Source organism: Daphnia pulicaria, chromosome 7, assembly GCF_021234035.1.
Source record: "Daphnia pulicaria isolate SC F1-1A chromosome 7, SC_F0-13Bv2, whole genome shotgun sequence".
Classification (NCBI taxonomy): domain Eukaryota; kingdom Metazoa; phylum Arthropoda; class Branchiopoda; order Diplostraca; family Daphniidae; genus Daphnia; species Daphnia pulicaria.
In genome coordinates, this window is record NC_060919.1 from 15,001,792 (window position 1) to 15,024,943 (window position 23,152).

Here is a 23,152-nt window from a genome sequence, read left to right on the forward strand (position 1 = left end):
CAAGACGTTATCTGAACCTCAAAATTGTCATGGTGATCTACCCTCAAAGCCCTTGTCGGAAGACCCTCCCTGTGCGGTAGAGTCCAAGGATGTGCTTGGAAACATGGCAAGCGAAGAAGTAGATATGATATGTCCACCGGATGAGAAAGATCCAAATGAATTATATCCGTGGTCACTATTAAAATCAGTTAGATCGTTTCTAGAACCGTTTAATTTCGAAAATCAAGATTTGGTGGATAAGAAAGATCCAAATGAATTATATCCGTGGTCGCTTCTTGTAAAAGTTAGATCGTTTCTGGAACCGGCTAATTCAGAAAAACCTGATTTGGCGCAAGAGAAAGAGAAAGATAGTCAATTCCCAAGTAAGCCCACAGGAGACCCACAGATCCTGGACGATAATCCCAAAAAATCTGATTTCTTCCGAGATTTGTTCAGGAAGAAAGACAAACCGGAATCGCAACGGAAACAGACGGTATTAGAAAAACCAAAAGAGATACAAGTGCAAGATGTGCCTAAGACACAGAAGCAGTCTATTAAACAGAATATTAAAAAATCATTATTGTCCATAAAAGGATTATTTAATCGACAGGTAGTACCGGAAAGTGATCCAATTGTAGAGACTTGCAAGATAAATGGGAAAACGTTTCCCGTGTATAATTGGGAAAAAGGATTTAAAATCGCAGCCGTAAATTTTAATGTTTGGGAGAGTATAGGCAAACCCGAAATATTCAGAACAAAACGGATTCCGTGGGTTCCATTTTGCTCTGGAACCCTCACTTCCCTCGATAAGGAATTTGTTTTGAATAATCCATCCCTTGCAACGGATGGAAATGGAACAACATTAAATGTACTAGGCGAAACAAAAGTGGAAATCGTAATCAATAACAAGACGAAGTTTATGCCAATCCTAGTTATCAATAACCCTGCGAAAACGGATGCGATAAAAGCACTCTTTATTGGAAAGAGCGCTAACTCTAAAAAAGGCTGAAGCTTCCGAAAAGAGGGGATGAGCGGGGAGTAGGGAAAAGAGGGGAATAGAGAACATTATTATTAACCTATCGAGAACTATTAAGAGAGAACGGAAATGTGTAATTTTGTCTATGGGTAGTTTTGACCCAAGCCCAAAAGTGTGCCCAAGAATAAGATTTACCGGAAGGGCAATGGGCGAGGAGGAGTGACCGGAAGAAGAAGATTGATAAAAGAAGAGTAATACTTGAGGTTATATGAAGACAGCTGAACGGAACCGGAAATTAAAAAAAAAAATTTGGCCCGGATAGTTTGACAAGACAAATTTGAGTTGGATGCTGATTCGATAATGGCGACTAAATTTCGACTATGATGCGAGAATAAATCTACAGTTTAAGCGAAAATACTTTGACAACGATAGGTTAATATAGTTATAGGTTAGGTTAGGTTAAGAATAGAATAGGTTGTTGATGTAGATTCCCCTATGTTAATTGTCTAGATATATTCGCACATAGGCATTGTAATTTGTATGTGTGTTAACTGTTAATGTTTGTATTTGAAAGAGAATGACAAACATGACTTGCTGAGAACAAACCGCACACTGACCGCAACTAGAGAATATCCAAGAATAACCGGAAGCGACGAAAAAGAGAAGGTGACTGAATTGGAGGAGAAAATCCAACTGAAACAAACTCAGTTGCAAGGGGCGACTGAAAAGTTGAAAGAATATTTGAGGCGACTAGTCAGAGCTGCTCCAAAACGTGTTAAACAGAACAGAAGGACGATCCTAATTGATCGATAAAATTGTCTCAGAAAGAAACGGTACTGGTTGTCGCAGAGGTTTCCAGTGACCACTGATTGTCCACCGTGTGAAAGTGCCAGAACTGGAGAGCCAAGAAAATGAAACGGGCAACGAAATGAGTGATCTACTTCAACCGGACAAAACGGAAGCTGTAGAAACCAGCGCATCTTCAAGAATAACGGAAGTAAGAAAGGAAGAACAACAGGAATACTCCGCCTGGTATCAGCACAATGACCATTTTGACCATTTTCTAAAGAGAATATTTTGACAAAAACCGCCACTTTTGAAGTTAAAAGAAGCGGTTTAACCAAAATTTTCTTTCAAAGTTTTGTGAATGAAAGAAAAATCCTACACTTACACTTTTCAATCTAAACTCATCTACTTCATCTAACTAACTCAATCTAACTTCATTACGCAATTAATTAATAGAATTAAATTTCCTTTTTCTGCCAGAACTCTGCAGTGACTGCGCGTAAGATGTCAGACGAGAATTTGACATAGGTGCGTTATTCAAGATTTACAACGACGGAGACGGTGGTATCAACATTAAATGTTGTTGATGCCTCCGGTGGCAATCGACTTGATTACGAGCGCCACGACCATCTTTGAGAAGGACTTTGATTCCGTTAAAAAATGTTAATCAGTTAAATTCATCATCACAAGCTTTTTTCAGCTGTTTAATGGGTAAAGTGTGGCGACTGAACATTAAACCCTTCGAGGTTCACCTAACGCTGGCGTCTCTGCTACACTAATTACAATTAGATACTCTAGTGGCGCTACTTAGATTTAATCTAATTATGACAAATCGTGAACGACCTTGTGATCAATCAAGTTCATTGGTTGAAATATTAGAATTTTGAATACGAAACGGAACAAAAGCAAACAAAATAATAATAATGTTGCGAGAAGGTGAAGATACCAATCGTGGCTACATCACAATTAACGTGATTTATTTGGGTTTTATGGCTGTGGGAGATCGTGACGCAACATTTTGAATATTCAAAATTCTCAATTCAATTGTGTTCGATTATCGCTAGATGACTAGGACCGCATTATTAACACACAAATCAATTTTTATAATCAGACTTGGACCGCTTGGACAATCAAAAACATGAATGATTTGAAAAGAATTGATTACAAACGCTAGAATCCTTCTCCCAAATTTGTTAGTCATGCAAGAATGTGCGCTTCCGGAAAATGAACATTTTCACGGCATTGGTGGTGGAGTGCGTCAAGTTAATTTTTTTTTCGTCGTCGTTTCCGACAAATGAACTTCAGAGTCGAAATGTATGCAACACTTTCGTCTGCCATGTTGCAGGATTGATATGTTCATAAAACCTATTTCATAATAGTTTGAATACTAGACTGCACTCGCCTTCGGATGGTCGATGCAAAAAAATAATGATTTTTGCGTTTTCACTAATATTAGCATACAATCCGAATGTGATGTGACTTTACAATAAAAAGAATTAAACCAAATATCTATAAAATACCGATCGTAATAAAACAACGGTAAAAGTTGCGCATTTCAAAGAAAAATAGCGTCGTACATACGTGACTAATACTGATAAAATTCATACGAACTGTTGCAGCTTAAATTATGTCACAGTGTTCATTAAAAAATTTGACGTTTTTGAATTACCAGTGTTCATGCAATCAGGAACACATGGGAATTTCAAAATTACGCCATCCAAGCCCAGTGTTCCTCCACATTCTGGTGTCTTTCCGCGCCAAAGAAAAATCTAAACTGCAATCAAAAGCATGATTGGAGAAGAATTGATTATAATCGCTAGAGTCCGTCTCCAAAAATTATTAACCACTCAAGTATGGGCGCTTACGTAAAATGAACATTTTCAAGTCATATGCGGTGAAGTGCGTTAAGTAAAATTATTTCGTCATCGTCTGCGTCGAATGAAATTGGCGATCGAAATACACCCAGCCATTTCGTCAGCTGGATATGCCGGCATGACATGTTTAAATACCTAATTCTTATTGCTACGATTAACATTTAAATATGATATTTCTATCCATAATAAAATCTTTAAACCAAAGTACTGTACACGTTGTGTCTTGATAATTAACAAATTAAGTTCCAAATAATTAACATGCTCGCTGTAATAAACCAATACTGGAAGTTGCGCAATTCGAATAAATAGAGCCGCTATACATGCGTTACTAGAACGAATAAAATTAACACAAGCTATTGCAGCTTAAAATCTTTCACAGTGTTCATTAAAAAAATTTGACGTTTTAGATTGGAAAGTGTTCATGCAATCAGAAAAACATGGAAATTTTAAAATTACGCCATCCATAGGATCCAAGCCCAGTGTTCCTCTACATTCTGCTGCCTTCCGCGCCCAAGAAAAATCATTCTCAACTTGATTTTTGTAAATTCTACTTCTTTTTCATTACTATTCGAGTCTTTTCTCAATTCTAATTTTTTAAAAATAAGGCAATGGTAGCAAAATGATGCCGACAGCCAAGTGAGAAACAATATTTGAAGTTTCTTGGTCGTGGAGAATATCAAGACATATACAACGACGAAGACGGTCGTTTTCAACGTCAAGTGTTATTGCCTAGATCTACATTTTTTTAACATACGACATTTTAGGATTGCTAACTATTGAAATTATCGATCGACTTTTGGGGCCGACTGCAAGTCTAGGACTCGACTGGCGTGTCTACTCTTTATAGCAGCAATAACTCATATTGCTGTACAGATAAATTGAAATCTCTCACGACATTTTACTTCAGTACGGCAGATTAGACTTTCCTTATAAACAATTGCGCCCCATCTCTCGGCTCCCAGTTTCACAGAGAAACTGCCAAAATCAATTCCGGATCAAACTTTCTAGTGATTTTTCGTGTTAAAATCGGCAAACAAACGATTCTAGACAGTCGAGCAAAGAGAAAGTGCTGCATCAGTGATGCGCGTTGCTGCAATGAAAATTTAGCTGATAAAAAACCCGAAGGTCGTTTCGTAAAAATCAAAGAACCACAAGAAAAAAGATGCTGACACACGAAGTGACGTCAATCTGCTGTAATGTAATGTACGTATTTATATGGCGCCTTTCCATTATAAACGTACGAGAATGTACACACGTACGAGAATAAAACAACGACGTTAAACGAGAACAACATCCCGAAATGTTGTTATTGTCTCGTTACGTTTTAGGCGCAACTTCTGAAATTACACGCATTGACCTTGGTCGCCCCGCCAAAATGTTGCGTATCTGATGCGCAGTTCACAACTAACCAACACTGAATTCCGTGTGAAACATTCCCGACGCCTGACCACTCGGTCGGCGGGTGGAGATTGACAACTGTATGCAGCAATTCATCTCTCAACGGGCGGGCGGACTGGCCAAACAAAACAGCAAATGGACTCGGATGCGTATTTCTGTCAAGGCCAGTGCAGCATTACGTGATGTAAACCGTGAGGATGAATAGGACGCGTCGTGAAAACTTCAATTTCTGAACGTTTAATTAACAACAGGTCATGATAACTTGGCAATTTTTCCGAATAGCCTATTGTTGATTATACAAGTTTACAGTTAAAATGTGAATACTAATAATTAAAGAATCCAGATTTTTAAGGAAAATTTGTTTTTCTTCAAATGAACAATGACCATGAATGTGTTACGATAATAAATGTGAAAAATTATTTAACTTTTACTTATTCTCACGCCAATCTTAGCTAGACGAACGAAATACACTCTCATCTACTGATTCTATACGGTTTAGGCAATATAATTTCCCTTGTATTTGCATACAAATTTAAATGCATCCCAATTGATATATAAAATATCTGACTTTTAATCAATCTGCTTATCCTACTGAGAAATGCCTACACACAAAAGATATTTCAATTAATATTTATTTAATAAAATGGGAGGACAAATTCAAATCTTAACAATAACCAGAAAATAAACAATTCAAAGCCGATATGTGCTATAATGAATCTGTTAATATTCAAATTAGTATAGAAGGTTAACATTCGCCATAAGCGGGAAAATTAGGACTGGCACATACCCCGCGCTGGGTACTCGACAGTGTTCAAATAAATATTTTATCGTTTTCACTTACATCAGTTCTGTATAAGTAAAAAAAACTGCCTAACTTGAACAGAAACGACGGTATCTTGAATAACTGAACCAAATCTGCTGTGATGATCTTTAACAGACGGCAAAAAAATAACAGAAGTTAAATCATAATAATACGAAATCAGAGATCATAAAGAAACTTGTTTTAACGAGATAAAAGTTCCGAGCATCCGAGGAGGGGGCTACCAGTTGGACATTATTTCCAATTTGTTACTTATTAAAAATAATTTAATTTTGCCTAATTATACGTAAGTGGAGCCAGAATTGAATAAAAAAAATCTTCTGGTTGTTTCTCCTGTGCCGTTGATGAAATATTAAATAGGGAATGGGATGCAGGGTGACTAAAACTATTCAATCCACATCGCATTACCCCATTCTTATTTCAAGTTTTCAACATTTCTTACTGGGGAAATATCCAGAAAATCAACAAATTTAGTTCGGTGTGTGTGATAACGAATCGGTCGCAGTTATCATTCAATAGAATGCTACAGTTTTTCCTATAGCTTCAAGTTATCAAATTTTACTAACACCACAATTGGTATCAAACAATGTTCATTTTTAAAAAATTTCATTTACACCAGACGTAAATTTGTAAACAAAACCAGACGAAAAAAACAACTCAAATTAAACGGGAACGACGGTTTACCGAATAACTAAAGAAAAGCCCCTACGGCTTGACCTATGACGACGGCAGCCAGCGAGGTAAAGAAGGTAAGTCTCCCTTTTATCAAAGATAAAATGAGACTGGAACGGCTCTGTGCACCGTGGGAAAAACACAACGAAATTCGACCGTTTTTACTCTGAAGTACTAAATATTAAGGTGCGTGAGATGACGTATTCACCATCTCGTCGCTTTCGTTACTTAAACAATATTTTTTTGTTTAACCAATTCAAAATATATTCTAGAAATGTCTGTTGTTGTGGAACCTTTAATGTCATGCCCCATGAGCGATAGACTCGTGATATTACCAACAGCGTGCCGCAATTAAAGACTGCACTCTGGATTAGCAGATTAACAGACAAGCACTTTCAGTTATGTACGACCCTGGATTGAAATTACATCAATCGATAAGGCGAAAAATTTGAATTTGTTGCCTCAATCGCTGTTGAGAATACAACTCGCTAGATGGCGTGAAACTGCCAACAACTCATTGCGCGGCATTTTTAAATTAGATAAAAAACAACAAGTGCAATCATTTCTGCATTTCTGCAATAATGAGAAAAGAGAAAATCCTGGCATTTCCGGCGTAACTTTTGAATTTACACGCATTGACCTTGCTCGCCCCGCCAAAATGTTGCGTAACTGATGCGCAGTTCCTCTACTAACAAATTGAAATTGAATTCCGTGTGAAACATTCCCGAGTCGCTCGCCCGACCGCTCGGTCCGCGGGTGGAGATTGAAAACTGCGCGATTCATCTCTCAACGGGCGGACGGAGTGGCCAAACCAAACAGCAAACGGATTCGGATGCGTATTTCTGTCAAAGCCAGTGCAACATCGTGATGAATAGGACGCGACGCAAAAACTTCCAATTTTCTGAACGATTAATTAAAAACGGACCATCATGATTTGGAAATTTTTCCGAATTTATAACAGCTCCTTCATTTTAGTACGGTATTAGTTGCTATCAAGTATTATGGTAAACCATTCCATAAGTATTGCGAATAGATTGTACAAGTTGATCGTCAAAATGTGAACAGAAAATCATGATAGAACAAAAGAAGCAAAATTTTAAAAGAAAATCGATATTCCTTAAAATGAACAACGACCACGGTTAAATTTATTATGTAGCGGAAACAAAAATTATTTACTGTTTACATATTCTTAAGCCTAACGTAGTAGACGAAACAGCACATCTCTAATCTAATCATTTTTAACGGTTATTGCATAATTGATTTACGACCTATTATTTAGGTGGGTTTCATGTCCTGGAACCTTTTGGTAAATCAACAGATGCATTATCATCAAGTCATGTAGATTTTTTCCAAATACCTTCCGGAATCCGGTTTACTGATTTGTCGGATCAACTGTAAACTATTATTGAACAATGGTAAGACAACTCAGAAAAATTATGAAAATTAACCAGAAAATGAGCAACAAGTACCCTATGTGTGCTATAATGAATCTGTCAAAGTTCGAATCAATGTATAAGCTAAAGTTATGCAAAGAGCGTAAATATTTTTAATGACAAATACACCAAAATTGATTCTAGACAATGCTCATTAAAAATATTTTACCTTTTTGACTTGCATCTGTTTGTTAAAAGTCCCAAACTAACAGCGACGATTGTTATTCGAACCACTCAGCAAAATCCACTGCGGTCTGAACTTTATCTTTAAACAGACTCGTGCACATTGACATTTAAGAAAAGTTAAATCAGAAAGTTACGGGATCAAAGATCAAAGAGAAACTTGAACGGGTAAAGTTCTGAGCATCCGGACGGAAAATACAAATTGAAATTCAACCGTTTTGACTGTGAACTTGTAAAGTACGTAAGATGATGCAATTTCTTTTTTAAATTATTTATGGAAGATTAAGCTGATGAGCTTCTCTCGCCGCGTTCCTGGTGTTACTTGCAAAGAAATCAGAAACTTATGTCTATCGGACATGTTTTCAATTTTATCGTAAATATGAAAACGTGTCATTTTGCGTAAATAATAAAATGAAAATGAAATGGCGATGAGCAAAATTAAATAAAAAAAACTTTCGGTTGTTTCTCCTGTCCAGATTTGATAGAATAGTGCTGTTTCTTAAAATGAGCAATGACCAAGAATATGAAATGAAAACTTACTTTTGACAACCTTAAACTTTAAGATATTCTTGAGCTATACGTAGCTGATGATAGTGCGCTTCTCTCATCAACTGATTTCAGCTGTCGTTGCACAATAGATGTGAATTACGTTTACTTATACATTTATAGTCATTGGTTACATTTTTTAAATTGAAGTCACTTCGAACTCGAAATCATTCAGGGATCCCTCAGAATGAGCCCATCTGATATTGGCAATGACTGAAAATTGTTAACTTACTGGGAAAAATAACCAGAATATCAACTTGTATAGCACGGTGTATGTGATAACGACTCTGTCAATGTTCAAATTCGTTAGGAAGCTGAAGGTTCTCCACTAGTGTAAAGATTTTAGGTTCCACTTACACCTCAGCTGGTAACACTCAATGTTCATTTAAATAAAAAACTAAAATTACACCGCTACGAAGGCAAATACCGAATAACTTAAGAAAATCGCCTACGGCTTGATTTTTAACGACGAAAGCCACTGAGGTAACAGAAGATACGTCATGGATCAAAGATAAAAAGTAAAAATGAAATTAATTTTTACCAACTAAAGGTAAAAACTTAAAAGGGATCTTTCCTTTATCTGAAAAGATAAAAGAAAACAATAATTCGACCGTTTTTGCTCTGAAGTACAAAATATAAAATTGCGTGAGTTGACGTATGTGCAAGTTATTAAAGAAGAATTAATCAGCTTCTCTGGTCGCTTTCGTTACTGAAACATAATCAAAATTTCAACATTCTAGAAAAGTCTGTTCTTGCGAAACCTCCAATTCTGTGAACGATAAACTTCAGAAATTAGCAACATCGTGTCGCTTTTAAGACCCCTTTTAAGACAGCACACATATTAATTAACAGACAAGCACTCTCGGAAATGCACGTCCCCTGGAGTGAAACTTCAAATTTCTTTTTGGCAAATTACATCAATCGACGAGTGGAAGGCGAAAAATTTGAAAATTGACTTTGCGGTTGAGAATAGACTCGCTAGATGGCGTAAAAATGTCAACAACTTAATGCGCGACATTTTCAAATGTTCAACAAAAAACCAAGTGAAATCATTTCTGCAACAATGGGATTTCCTGATGCAATGAAGCGAGATCGCGAAAAAGAGAAAATCCTGAAATTGAGTTTGTAATCGCCAATCGAAAAACCCAAACAAGAAAAAAGTTTTGTGAGAATTGTGCGATGGACTTATGATGGGGGAGAGACAGAAGTCGGGATATAAATCGTCAAACAGAATATGCTCGTGATTAATCAAAAACATGATTTATGTCATGCATTATTTTTGAACAATGAAGGTAAAATGTTGTTAAATTCAAATTCAATCAAAATAATACGATTAAACTTCGTAAATTTCAAATATCCATGGAAAAGATCAGGTTTGATGACTTGCTAATTCAAATCAGTCTACTGAAAAGCTATAAAGGCTAGAGGAGAGTTGGCAGTGGCAAGGAATGCTTTCAAGTTTACTACAAAATGAATTTGAACATTTTCGAATTTTTTATCCGCCTTTTGATGGGACCGGGCGTACTCGTGAGGGTGTTGGGATGCATTTTATGGGGAAGTTTGATCCACAGGATTTTGCACCTGGTTTGGCCAGTAAACACAGTATTGAAGCCAAAGCCAGAAGTGATAACTGATATCCCTACAGCCGTTTGTTCATCTAAAGACGAGTCGCTTCCGAAAGATGTCGCCAACATCAAGGCCGGGAAATCAAAAATTGCCCCGGTGGAATGCTACACCAGATGGACGGATTCTTTAGAGTTGACCGGAAAAAAGCTAGCGGCGTACAAAAGGGTTTAACCCGAGCCCACCGAATGCTCACTAAAACCCGAGAAGACCTGAGAGTATCCAAACAAATACGAACAGAGCTGGAACGGGAAATCCAGCTGAAAGAATACCCGATCGACGGAATGTCCGTCTCGCAAAGGAATTTAGAACAATCAGCAATTCTGTCTATCGAAACTTTGCCGAACATCGAAGATGGCGGATTAGTACGAGGCCAGAGAGCTGCACTTGAAACCCCAAACAAACAACTGGACGAAGCGCAAAAGGACGGACCTGCTGTCAAATCTGCCAGCGAAAAAGCTGAGGATAAAGTAGAAAGAGCGTCGATAGCCTCGTCTGATACCGAAGAAGAGGAACCGGAATCAGATAATGACGTTCCGGAATTAGAATACGGACGACTACAGATAACGAAGGAAGAGCTCGATAACATTTTATTAAACTTGGGCGATCTGTTGGGCGAAGGAGAACCAACTGACGATTTTCAAAATGCGCCACTGGGCAAGGAGCAGGTCGAGTTAGCGACTGAGGATAAAACGGTCCCGTCCGCAGATAAACCTGCAGGATCGGTGGCCGCCAACCCAAATAAACAGAGAAAACCTCATACCAGAAAGGCGAAGAGTATTCAACTGACAATAAATGATTTGCCAGTGAGGATGGCGATCGACACGTATAGTCGACATTCCTTCATCAGCAAAGGCCTTTGGCAACAAATGGGTGAACCTGACTTAGCGACGATGACCTACAACCAGTGGAATGGCAACACGGTAAAACGACAGGGATTGTGGCACGCACTGACCGGCAAATCCATGAAATACAGAATCAAATGGGGCGAACTGCTGGGCTATTTCATCGCAAATGTCAAACTCGACGGCAAACGATACAAGTTGCCACTCTTTGTATTCGACAAACCGAACACGCCGCATTTCCTAGCAAGATCGTGGGTGAAAGGTTTGGAATTGGATGGAATCAACGCGTCTCTGATGCGAGTACCCATTCAAAAGAAGAAGAATAAAGTGAAACAGAAGCTAAAAACATTTCTAACCAGCCTGAAATCAAAGTCGAACCTATGATACGATGCAATATAATATCTCACAACAAATAATGTTGTCTGCTACACTTGAGCTAGAGCGGTATATCCTACACTCTAAGTTTTTATCTCCTACTTTTTCCCTACTTTATATGGTAGAGGCGAAAAAGTAGGAAAAAGGTAGGAAATTCCTTCCTCTTTGACGAAGTAGGAAACTATTTTATTCCTTCTACTTTTGAAAGTAGGGAAAGGTAGGAAAATTTATTCCTTCTACTTTTGAAAGTAGGGAAAGGTAGGAAATGTTATTCCTTCTACTTTTGAAAGTAGGGAAAAGGTAGGAAATTCCTTCTACTTTAATAAAGTAGGAAATTATTTTTTCATACTACTTTTGTATAGTAGGTTAAAAGTAGACTATCTAGCATTTTAATGCTTAATAATTATTTGTTAAGCTTAATAAGAATTTTGGGAACATGCTTATGGTTAGTTTTCCTACTGCAACGAAAATGTGACCAGATTCCATTTCATTTACCATAACTTTTAATTATCACTTACGATTTGTTTTTTAATGTAAGAATAAATTCGCGCAGTGGTTAGCAAGCTGGAGTACAATTTCAAAGGTTGAAGGTTCAAGTCTGGTTCAAGTCAGTTAGTGGAGTAGTGATAAAGTAGACACAATGTAGTTACTCTACTTTTCTTTGCTACCATGGGAAATTTTTAAATGGCAGACAAATAGTAGATACTCTACTTTTACTGACTACCTTTTCGCGACTTTATTGCAATGGTAGACGTTACGTCCACAAGGTAGAAAGCCCTACCAAAAAGTACTATGCCCATTTCGCTTCCGAAAAAGTAGCCGAAAGTAGACGAAAGTAGAGAACAAAAATCTTAGAGTGTATGCTAGATTATTTATGTGACTATAGACGGGATGTTGGTCAACGTCACCTGCAGACATTTCCATCATGAATGTTGAATTCGTACAAAATACAAAATCCATTAAAATATACGGGGCTGCATGTTGTAATTGTACGGTAATAATAAATCTCGCTAGATGGGGTGTGTAGTGTTGAATCAATTGACATCAACAAGCGTGGCGTTTTTAAATGAACAGAAAGAAAATAGACAATTGTTGTTTCAGGCCAATCAGACAAACAACAAAGAAAGACGGCAAATCTTGCATAACGGGCGCCTTTTTCTCTGATAAACAGAGAAATCGCGCGCTTATGAGGGGGCGACAATTCGGCGTGGGTGGGAATGGGGGGAAGAAAGGGACAAAAACGGACAATAATATAAAAACTGAAGATTCAATATGACGCGAAAATTCTGAAAATGTAGAATGTTGTTCAGCTTGTGAACCTATTCATTTCAGAGTTTTCGCGTCAACCTAGCTCTACCCGTTCATTATTTATTCCCCTTCAAAGTACCCTAATTTGCATGGAGCACTATAGCGTGTTTCCAAACTTAGGGATCCATTTTAAACCTACCCTCTTCTTGGTAGGAAAAATCTGAAAAAAATTCAGCTTATTGCTACCCATAATGGCTACGGCCAAAAAAAACAATCGCCGAGAAAAAAAGCTAAACGCCATAAGGTTCTCTCTCGCGCGCGCGCGCGTTTCCAAACTTTAGGTAGGTACTGTAAATGTGAATGTTTTACAAGTACTAATTAAGGAATTCGTATTTTTTTTTCATTTTGCTAGAAGGAAAATTGGGCTATTTGTTTCTGTTAAAAATGTCGAGCTTGTAGTTGTAGCTTGTAGAATCGATTTAACGCTATACGTCCCATCTAAGTAAAATTTATTCTCAACCACGATATCTACAGTCGCGGCTGAAAGTTTCTATACGTGTAGCTCCAAAACCCGCCTTTTTAATGTGTATTGGCGGATGGTGTCAACCTATGATAGAGGTTGAGCTACCTTATTTGCTCGATTTTCTTAAGTTTTACCCCCTACCCCCTTACACCTCCGACAATGATTTGTTGGCGCGGCTTTCTCAACTATGGGTAACCATGGCCGATAATCAGACAATTGAGTCGATGCCCAATAAACTAGCAATAGCTCTAAAATGAAACGTTAAAATGGCAGAGGATTGATCAGTTTGTAACTGTGGCAATTTCTGCATCGATTAGTTTCATTTTAGCATTAGGCAATAGGAATGAGTAGCGTTTGGGATATCGCGAGTAAATTAGTAATCGATGTTAAGAGGAAGAGTTAAGTAAAGAAGGGCGGTAAAAAATAAAGAAACTAGCAAATAAGGTAGCTCAACCTCTACCATAGGCTAACACCATTCGCCAATACAAACTAAAAGGGCGTATTTTTTAGCTACACGTATAGAAACTTTCAGCCGCGACTGTATATATAATAAAACAACAAGCTTTTGTGGGAGGAGCCTGTGTCTGTGTCAACAATGTGTCAACACAGGCTCCTCCCCCAAAATGGGACATGCCCAAACATGCCCAACACCAGATGTCGTCGCCGTGATGACGCAATCTTTGATGACCCAACAATTAGCATCACCACCAGATGTCTATAGCATCTCCGTGATGACGAAATCTTCAAGTACTGGGCAGATTTCCCACGAAAAAATCTATTACGGGCAGATCGTGCTACAGCTAGGAAAGCGAATAGAAAGAGTCCGACTTTACGCTAGACAAAAGTTCCCCGGATTTGAACGGGGCTCAGGTTACTCGTACATAGTATAAAACGAAAAGACAAAGCCCACTTTCCAATTCCCAAAATATTTCTGGAATTAAAGTGGAAATAGCTCATAGTTAAGAACCATCACTTGCCATCAAATAAAACGGTCAATTATAGCCTATTTGATGACAAAAACTTGGGTTGTAGGATCCATTCCCAAATTTAGCAAATTTCACGAGAATTGACTTCATCTGCATTTTGCTTATCATTTTTTGGTGAAATCGGTGAAAGCAAAGAGACATTGAACCTTTAGCTGCCAGAGAAGAGATTGATTTGGGCCGTTTAACAAGATCACAAGAATAACGGAATATATAAAAATGTTGCTGGAATGATAATAGTTGAATATAGCAAATTTATCAATAATCTTTCACAATTCTCATTTAATATTTGCATAGGCAATAAGGAGAAAAACTACAACTACAGCTGAATGGAAACTTCATCAAGAAGTATGTGATTCGTGTTAACTAGCAACACTTTATGACCCAACACCGGTGTGAGTAATAGAAATGAACGTGTTTACATATATCCATTTCGTTGCCTATGTAAGAATTGTGAAAATGCACAGACAGATTGAAACACAATTACATGAATTCATCCCAATTGATATGAACGCTAAAATTCTCTTTCGTGTTTGATAAAGGAGGGAACCGCAGCTCCCTCAGTTTAGAACGATGAGTTCCGACCGGAAGACCGGAAGAGTTGCTCTTTTTTCCATTTGGATTGTCTGTAGTGAAGAGCTCGTACGAGATGTTTGATTGACATTTGGGTTGATCGACTTGGATAATCTGGGAGTCGGTGATTAGGGAGGACGATGTTGTCTGCGCCCTAGGATCCAAGTCCAGCGGAAGAGCGTCGACACTGATCCATTGCTTCGGTCCAGAAGTGGCTGATGAATGATACAGAGCTTCAGGTGAGGAACTGATTTCCACTTTCTCTGTCGTGAACGGTAATATTGTTTCCTGAGGCGAATGGGCAATAGTAGCGGATGCGGCTGACGGAGCAATTGGGACACGCAGCACAAGTGGATACATTAGAGGCAGCTCCGCTGGATCAGAAGGTACTGCAACAGTTGGTAAATGATAGAGTTCAGTTGTTTCTATCGGTAGGACGACCAGATGATCACTAACAGGCTCTTGCTCGCCAACAATTCCGGAATGAGGCTCTTCCAGGTTCTGTGTTGGCTCTTGAACATCCGATAGAATCTCAGTTTCAATAGAACCTGAATTGGGTAGGTGGCTGTGAATGACGTTGGCATCCAATGGTAATGCTGGCTGTTCGGTCTCACCATTAGAAACAGCAGGCAAAGAGAAGTAAGTTAAAGTAGGGGTAACCCGTTCCGGTTCTTGAACGCCAAAGTCTTGAAACGCAAATTGGTGTACGAAAGGTTCGTTAGTGGTGTCAGAAAAGTCTCCATTATTCTCTTCAATTGGAATAAGATAATCTTGTATTTGACTCGGCTGGTCGTTGCGAGCCACTCCTTGGATGTTAGCCAGGACATCATGTAATTTCACTGCAGTCGTACGAGGCGAACGGACCGGTCCAGTGTAACAGCTTGAAAGATGAAGTAAGAACAGGCAAGCTGTGCTGCTTTTCATCTATAAGATACGAAAAATGGACAAACATTTAAAAATGGTTAAATGAATCAATTTAAGTATAAACGAATTTTACGGTCAGAAAATTCATGTTGCAAAGGTCTATAGTGCTAGTTGTGGTGTCTGGAAGGAGTCTGTCGGTAACTATGTTGTTCAATCAGAAACAGGCTGGCTTATATAGTACTGGAGCGAAATAACTTATTTTCCCCAGCCGCTTTCTCGCTCGGGTTTTCCGCTATTTAAAATAACACACAACTCACCGCAACACTAACTGCTGGAACTGCTAATGGTTTAAACTGCTTCTTCTTTTACCTTTGTCCGGAGATACCGTTAGTCGTCTTACATAGTTGAACGACACGCCGTCGAAAGGGAAAATGGTGCTGGACTGATTAATTGCAGTTGTCTTTCGCAACTTGGCCAAGAGCTAGAGGTTTATTGGCCACAGCGTGATTTCCATCGGTCAATTTATGATTTTTCTCTTAGTTTTCACTTCTTAAAAGCCGCGGCACCTGCAGCTGGGATTTCCACAAGATTAAAACTTTAAGAGTCACATCAGCGATAATTTTAAGCAAACTGCTGTTGCCTCACTTCTTCAGCTTTCCGTATTTCCCCGAAATTATTTTGACAGCCGCATTTGACACGAGTAAAATTTCGAGACATTTTTTACTTCATCTCTGTACTTGTGTCTCGTGATGAAGAGAAATGCCAAGAAAGTGTGGTTTGGAAAAAAAATGCGTGCAGGATCGGAGCTATTGAATGATCAGATCTAAAATATTTGACTATATAATACTATAACCACCACAGAGCAAATATGAAGTAATACCAGAAATAAAAATTTCACCTTTTTTACTTGAGTTTTTGTCGAGACACATTTTAGCGTGTGGGTTATTTGCGGTAAAACCGAACCACCGAACGATCTCGGGTAAGAAGAGGGACCTAATTATATTTAAAAAAAACTCCAATTAAATTAACTGCAATGGAATCATTTGTGAAGCTCACGCAACCCTTCCATTTTCTCTTGCTTACTTAACAGTCTAAACAATAGCCATTTTCTTTTTTAAAAATCTGTTGAATAACTATGGAGTATGTTGACGTTACAAAGCTCTTATCGGAAAGTTCGACTTAATCCATCACTCACGATCACCATAAATCTATATTCAAACCAAATTTTTCTCAATAATTTACCAGTGTAGTAGAGGCAGCAGCAGGCTACAATATTTCAATAACCAAACTCAATACATCCGGAATCGCAAGCCATGCATGTGAAACTCTTGATTGAAATTAAAATTGCAAACACAAACTTGAAATTTCAAGAGTTAAATATTTGAATGCAAGTGCACAGCAACAATAGCTTATAGACTAAACATTCAATGTGTTCCCCGGTTGCTATGACGAGCATTTTCAAACAGTTGCTATCTGGAACTCAACAATTTGCTTGGTTTCTTGCACACAGGTCTGGAAATTAAAACCTATATAACTTCAATTAATTCATAAAACCTATATAACAAGCTTAATTCGAATTTTCGTTTAACTACACTATGCGCGTCCTAACTGAGACAAAATGCAAATTCTATGAAAGTGATGCAAAAAAATTAGTTGGTTCTTAGACGTCCAAAGCTTTTGATTTCACCAAAATTTTGAGACTCTTATATTCATTACGAGTGTTAATTTTGTCAGACATGCATCGATTTGAGTGCACTTCAATACGAATATACGATAGCTTTCCGACGTATTCATTTAAATAGGCTATAGATGAATTTGAAAATCAAAATCAATTTTACAAATACCCTAATCAATAAATAAAAGCCCACCTAGTAAATTACGGACAATCAAAGCTAAAATAAAAAGAAAACGGAACTTACTTTGAATGCGTTTGAATGACTCGTCTCCAGATGGCATTAAAGAACCATTCCGTGAGAAAAGAACCGCCTGGAAGATATCCTGTTATCCACAGCTTACTTTTGAATTGATCCAACCTGAAAGGGATAAAGAAATTCGTTTCATTGGACGTGCTCAGATAAATTAAATACAAGTATAATTTACAAATTAAATATAAATTGCAACAACTTTGAAATTGAAATGTTCTCTTACGTTCCACCGTTTTAAGCTTTTAACATGGTCATTTAGTAACTTACTGTTCATATATCTAGAAATTCATCGAAACTGTTTTCTTGGCCATAATAAAACCCACCTGAATCGTGCTTTCCACATATTGGGTTTATTGAATAGAAGATAAAATTAACGTTAGTTAGATCTCCCTGCTGATTATAAGTGATTACGGTTGCTACACACTATAGATTTTTCACAAGAAGATATATGTTCGTGTTATACGGCTTTGCTATAGGCCAAGATTCTTATTCTTTGATTTAATTTATTTCGGTTAAAATCGATTAAAATGATTAATGTCTGCCTTTTATACAATACCAAACCTCGAAATTCAAATTTCCATTATGAATGGCAATGGCCAACAAATCAAACGTCGAACCAAATGCATAGCAAATAAGTGAACAAAGAACTCTCATTCATGTTACCCAAACATCGCGTGCCACACAAAACATTTGGATTTTAGAAATCCAAGCAAATATAATGCAACAATATGTAGCCTACAAACTTTAAACTCAAGAGATATTATTAGATGAATAAAGGCGCACATCGGCAGTAGGCGGAAACTAAATATAAAAATTCGTCTTCGGTTGCTACGACACAACATCTGCAAACACGTCAAGGAAGAACTCGTAGACCTACAAATACAGCTTGTTTGGCATTTAGATTTCACTCACTCTGGGCGTCTTAACTGACCTAAAATGCAATTCCCAGCACGGTGCAAGGGCACAAACGGGTTTTTCCCTTATACACGTTCAAAGCATTTTATTGCGATCTCACTTACGGTTGTGATCCTTCTATTAATTGCGAGCGTTGATCCTACCACAGAAGCCGATATGAATAATCTGCACTTTAATTACATCGTTCTCCACGTAAGTAGGCTATGTATATCTGTATTTATTGTTATTTTAAACGATTTTAAATAAGGAAGTGAATCTTTTAAAATCCCTTGTAATGATCCTTCAACAAATTATAATTGTAGCTTTTTAATGGTATCTCCCTGATTTATACCTAGAGTCCACCCTTCGATTCACTGATTCGAGGGCCGAATGGCACATTCACTTATTTTGGAGCGACAATTAACATCTTCACTTGGCTGGCGAAAAGATTTAAATTTACGTATGTTTCTGAACTTGGCTTATTCTTGGAAAGAAAAATAACAAATTACCCAAAAAGTTTTGCTTACTAATTTCATTTTCAATATGTTCTGTCAACTATTAAAGCATCTCCTTTGTACCCATCAATGAAACTCTAATCAACAAGTTGGGCATGCACGAGGCTGCTTATTACCTACTTATGAACGACAAAGTAATTAGTTCATGGCTTCTTATATCTATACATATATATGGGACTGTAGTGAATAGAAAAATGATGGAAAAATAAACCGTTGTTTCCGGTTGTTTCAATCACGTCAGAACATCGAGGGAATAGCGGTCGGTTTTTACCCCACTATGGATCGAGTAAAAAGATTTGACTTTACGGCCTCCGCTTGGTCAGAAGGATTTAGTTTTGTTGTGCCAAGACCTGAGGAAGAAAGCCGATTATTTGCCTTCATAGGTCCTTTTCAACCGCTGGTAAAGCTTTGTCAAATTTTACGTTGGTTCACGCTTTTTAATTTTGAAAATCTCAGGTTTGGATGTCAATTTTCATCAGCCTTTTCTTCGTTATCGCCACCATGACAGTTTTTACGTGGATCTACAATTATCGTTTCACAAACACTACGAATGGCCGGAAAATTGAATCAAATATTCAGCCAGACCATGATGAGTCACATTCAAAAAGCATCTTCACTTTCATAGGTTCCCACATGATTTATGTAATTAATACGATGACGAATCAAGGTAAATCAAATGTAGTTTCGCCGAATAAAATCAAATTGAATTAGACAATAACTTGTTTGTAAAATAATAGCTTTCTAATTTCCCTGTCAGGAGGTAGAGAATTTAGTAGCCGCACTTCGTTTCGAGTCTTGGCCGGAGCCTGGGTGCTGTGCGCTATGGTCTTGGTCAATTCCTACACGGGAATTGTCACTTCGTCCCTTACAACACCGAAGATGAAACCCCCAATCAACACCATGGAAGACTTAGCAGCGAGCCAAGAGGTCAACATAGTCCTCAGAAGCGACACATCAACCGGAATACAAATTCTGGTAAAACATCTTTTGCGTACATGAAAATTCGTTTTTTTTTTCGGTCCCCCCCTCCAACTCACATTATTTTAATACAAATAAATAGCAAGCAACATCCGGCATTTTCAAAGTTCTGGGAGATCAAGTCCGGAGTAACCCTGATCGACTTTTTACCGATCCGTTTAAAATAGCCGCAAAACTGGAAACTGGTCACTTCGCATTTCCATATGTAAGTGGAAATAAAAACTTCGTTATACATCGAATGAGAATGACAAATAGGCTACTTTGAGTCTTTGACCGACTTTGGCAAATAAAAAAAAATTACAGTTACCTATAAATCATTTTTATTTTTATTTACGTTTTTATTAGGTGCACACTTTCAGTGTCGCTTTTGTTGCTTCGCAATATAAAAAGGATGGCAAGTGTCGTTTTAGACTCTCGAAAATGTTACCCTTGTCGCACGGACATTATCCATTTCTTTACAAAAAGGGCAGTCGGTACACTAAAACCATTAGCAAAGGGTAAGTATTAATTCTTCAGAAACAAAAGAACAAACAAACATGGCTTTTATATCCAACGATTCTCTCACTTTTTCGTTCTTAAACGCAAACATATTTGCAGAGTTTTGGAGTTGTGCGAGACCGGCCTTATTCGATTCTGGATAAAGAATCTCCCTACCATACCCAGGGCCGACGAATGTTTCGCCGAAAATAAACGCCGAGTCTCTCGTCCTGTTCCCATCCAGTTGACCGATTTGATCAGTGCCTTTCTCATTCTAGGCATCGGGTTGGGATTGGCGACGCTAATTTTCTTGTTGGAAAAAATCTATTCGAAATGGCAACGCTTCAAACGTCGTTAATTTATTCGCGGGAATGATCGCAAAAAAGTCACAGATGATTAGATGACTTCTTTAAAAATTTTGTAGTAATTGTTTCGTTAGAGAAGTAGCAAGCAAAGTCGTTTGTACAACAAATAGTTGGTTAGCTTTTTTCCCCCCAGAAGCTAGTGCTTACTAGAAAAATAGCGAGAAAATTGCGCACTACGTGGATTGCTTTCCGAACAAACGCTGTTTTCTCAGCAAGAAACAATTAATGTTTTCTAATCGCGGAAGATTCTCTGGAAGGCAATTCGATAATATTAAAAGTTTAAAACGCAGCAATTTGCTATAGCCCACATGAATCGCTGTATCGATGTATGTGAATGCCCAGATCGATGTATGTGGTTGGAAAAGTTAAAGCGAGAAAAATCGAAGCTATACGAAAACTGCCAAAATGTACTGAAAAAGGTGTTTATAAAGTGAAGAAATAAGGGCAGAAGCTCTGAACGAACGCAATGTTGCATTTTCAATTCAAAGCTCGTCTCGTTGAGGTTCCTGTGTTATGCAAAATGTTGCTACAAAGCATTTCAGATTTTTCCTGGCTCTTCACAATTTTTTTTAATTAATTTGTTTTCCTTCAAGCAGATCAATAAATCAATTTCAAATCCAAAGCTTTTCCTGTACATTTTTGTCAAAATAGTCTCGTTAAAACTTGTGGTTTTTTAAACCCATCCAAAGTTAGGTTTAAAAGTTTTGCGAATGGAAGAAAAAACCTGCACTTAAACTTTACTCAATCTAATTATCTAAATTAATACGTGCTGCTGCCACACCCTACTACACTACTGCTTTGGTCAGTTGCAGCAAATATTGCGACCTGACAACAGAAAATTTCTCAGCCAATGTCACCCACCGTTGCAGTTCGTTCAAACAACAAAACGAAATTCATTGGCAAAATTGAAAGGCATAAAATTAGAAGAGGGATGAAGTGGACTTCTTGAGATGACTTTGTTTTAGCAAGAAGAGCTAGCCAAAAACCTGCTGATCTACCTCACAATCGTGACAGTTAAAAATAACTTGTCTAGTTGACAAAGTGACGGTCGTGTGCTGAAGACAACAAAAAGAGAAGGTCCCTAATGAGTAGATGAAATAGCGACTCACTTTTGGGTGATCTGACATGTTGTTGGGTTTCTTCAATGAGTGGGATGGTAAAATGTGCAGCCATGATGACCGGCCTATAAAAACAGATATTCATTAAATATATGGGTTAAAATTTAAATGTAATATTTGAAATAATTACCTACTTCATGGCATGGAGTGACGGATATTGTGGCTAGTAAAAACCCGGATAACATCCAATCCTGACACTTTTTCCATTCTGAAACACCTTGGCAGCCACAATCCAAGATCAAGAAAACAAAATGAGACATGGAAACACTTATTATTGGTTAAAAAAAACGCCTTGACCACTGTATCAACTAGTACCTTGCTACCTTCAACATTTAAACAAGAACTGATTATGTGAAGTTACCATCTGGCAGGTTGACGTCATAACTGGGGGCGTATTTTCAACCTAGCGTTTTTCAAGGAGAAAATTACTGTCACCTTCAAAATTCATCGACAAAATATACTGAGAAGTAAAGGTCGGACCTATTGCCATGCCGGTCCGACAGGGCAATAGCCATAGAGGGCTATTGCCCTGTCAGTGTTAAAAACCCCATCTAGCGACGGCTATTGCAATTTTCATTGCTTATAAACACTTTTACTTTGGTCTAGGCTTATTGCACCCCGGAGTCCTTTTCTAAAATTGTCCCGGTCACGACTCACGAACCATGTTAGTGTTATCATGTAATGTGTAACATTATGTACAACATTCATTCCCCGTCACAAACTAAGATGGATATGATGATTCTTATATCTATGAAATATGTTAGGCCTATTGAATTCTCAGGTTAGATAACCATAATAATAGTAAGCATTTTCCCATCTCGTTCAGTGCAAATCAGTGCAAACAAATAATCTTGTTAAATAGGCATCACAAAGGTTAAAGGGGCGTGCTAGTTAAAGCGATATACAACACACGGTGCACTTTAGTGTGATAAGAAATCATCGTGGAAATGTGAAGACGATGGACATGCTGAGATTGAGATTATTAACGATCATTGCAAGAAGATTCAACGTGGAGACAACATGGCTTGGATATTAAAAATCAGGGACGGAAGAGAATATGATCTTTCACACAACATAATAACATTTTCGGTGGCTCTTAGTATAAAAATCAATAGAAAGATAGTACACAGCCGCAAGTGACGGTAAACACACTCTTGTGTAAAATTAGAAGCAATATAG

General features: G+C 37.8%; 2 protein-coding genes and 1 long non-coding RNA gene across 4 annotated transcripts in view; 1 reads left to right on the top strand and 2 right to left on the bottom strand.

Moving 5' to 3' along the window:
• LOC124350577 overlaps positions 1 to 15,929 on the bottom strand; it is a 51,940-nt gene extending 36,011 nt beyond the window's left edge. Inside the window, exons 1-2 of the mRNA XM_046801346.1 lie at positions 15,835 to 15,929; positions 14,815 to 15,761 (exon numbers count right to left, since the gene is read on the bottom strand). The gene's annotated coding sequence lies outside the window, so the exon portion shown is untranslated. The remainder of the gene's footprint in view (positions 1 to 14,814; positions 15,762 to 15,834) is intronic.
• A 2,505-nt stretch (positions 15,930 to 18,434) lies between these two features.
• LOC124350633 (glutamate receptor 3-like) lies at positions 18,435 to 21,957 on the top strand. Its single transcript, XM_046801424.1, has 9 exons — positions 18,435 to 18,733; positions 18,877 to 18,980; positions 19,085 to 19,169; positions 19,277 to 19,435; positions 19,492 to 19,702; positions 19,793 to 20,010; positions 20,096 to 20,218; positions 20,359 to 20,510; positions 20,611 to 21,957. The coding sequence occupies exons 1-9, from the start codon at positions 18,563 to 18,565 to the stop codon at positions 20,846 to 20,848; spliced, it is 1,461 nt and encodes a 486-aa protein (XP_046657380.1). The 5' UTR covers positions 18,435 to 18,562; the 3' UTR covers positions 20,849 to 21,957.
• On the bottom strand, positions 19,106 to 22,421 carry LOC124350903. 2 transcript variants are annotated; one of them, XR_006921263.1, is made up of 4 exons: positions 22,297 to 22,421; positions 22,104 to 22,190; positions 21,965 to 22,038; positions 19,106 to 19,151 (listed from the first exon to the last, which is right to left on the bottom strand). It is a non-coding gene; the product is annotated as an uncharacterized LOC124350903 (long non-coding RNA). The 2 variants fall into 2 exon arrangements; XR_006921262.1 differs by lacking the exon at positions 19,106 to 19,151 and adding an exon at positions 20,086 to 20,202.
• Positions 22,422 to 23,152: the final 731 nt, after the last annotated feature.

What these genes read in the sequence shown, in the direction of transcription:
- LOC124350633 (XM_046801424.1), top strand. Translation starts at nt 18,563, where the DNA reads ATGCAATTCCCAGCACGGTGCAAGGGCACAAACGGGTTTTTCCCTTAT. An exon ending in TTAATTACATCGTTCTCCAC is followed by an intron (nt 18,734 to 18,876) that starts GTAAGTAGGCTA and finishes ATTTATACCTAG; the next exon opens with AGTCCACCCTTCGATTCACT. An exon ending in GTCACTTCGCATTTCCATAT is followed by an intron (nt 20,219 to 20,358) that starts GTAAGTGGAAAT and finishes CGTTTTTATTAG; the next exon opens with GTGCACACTTTCAGTGTCGC.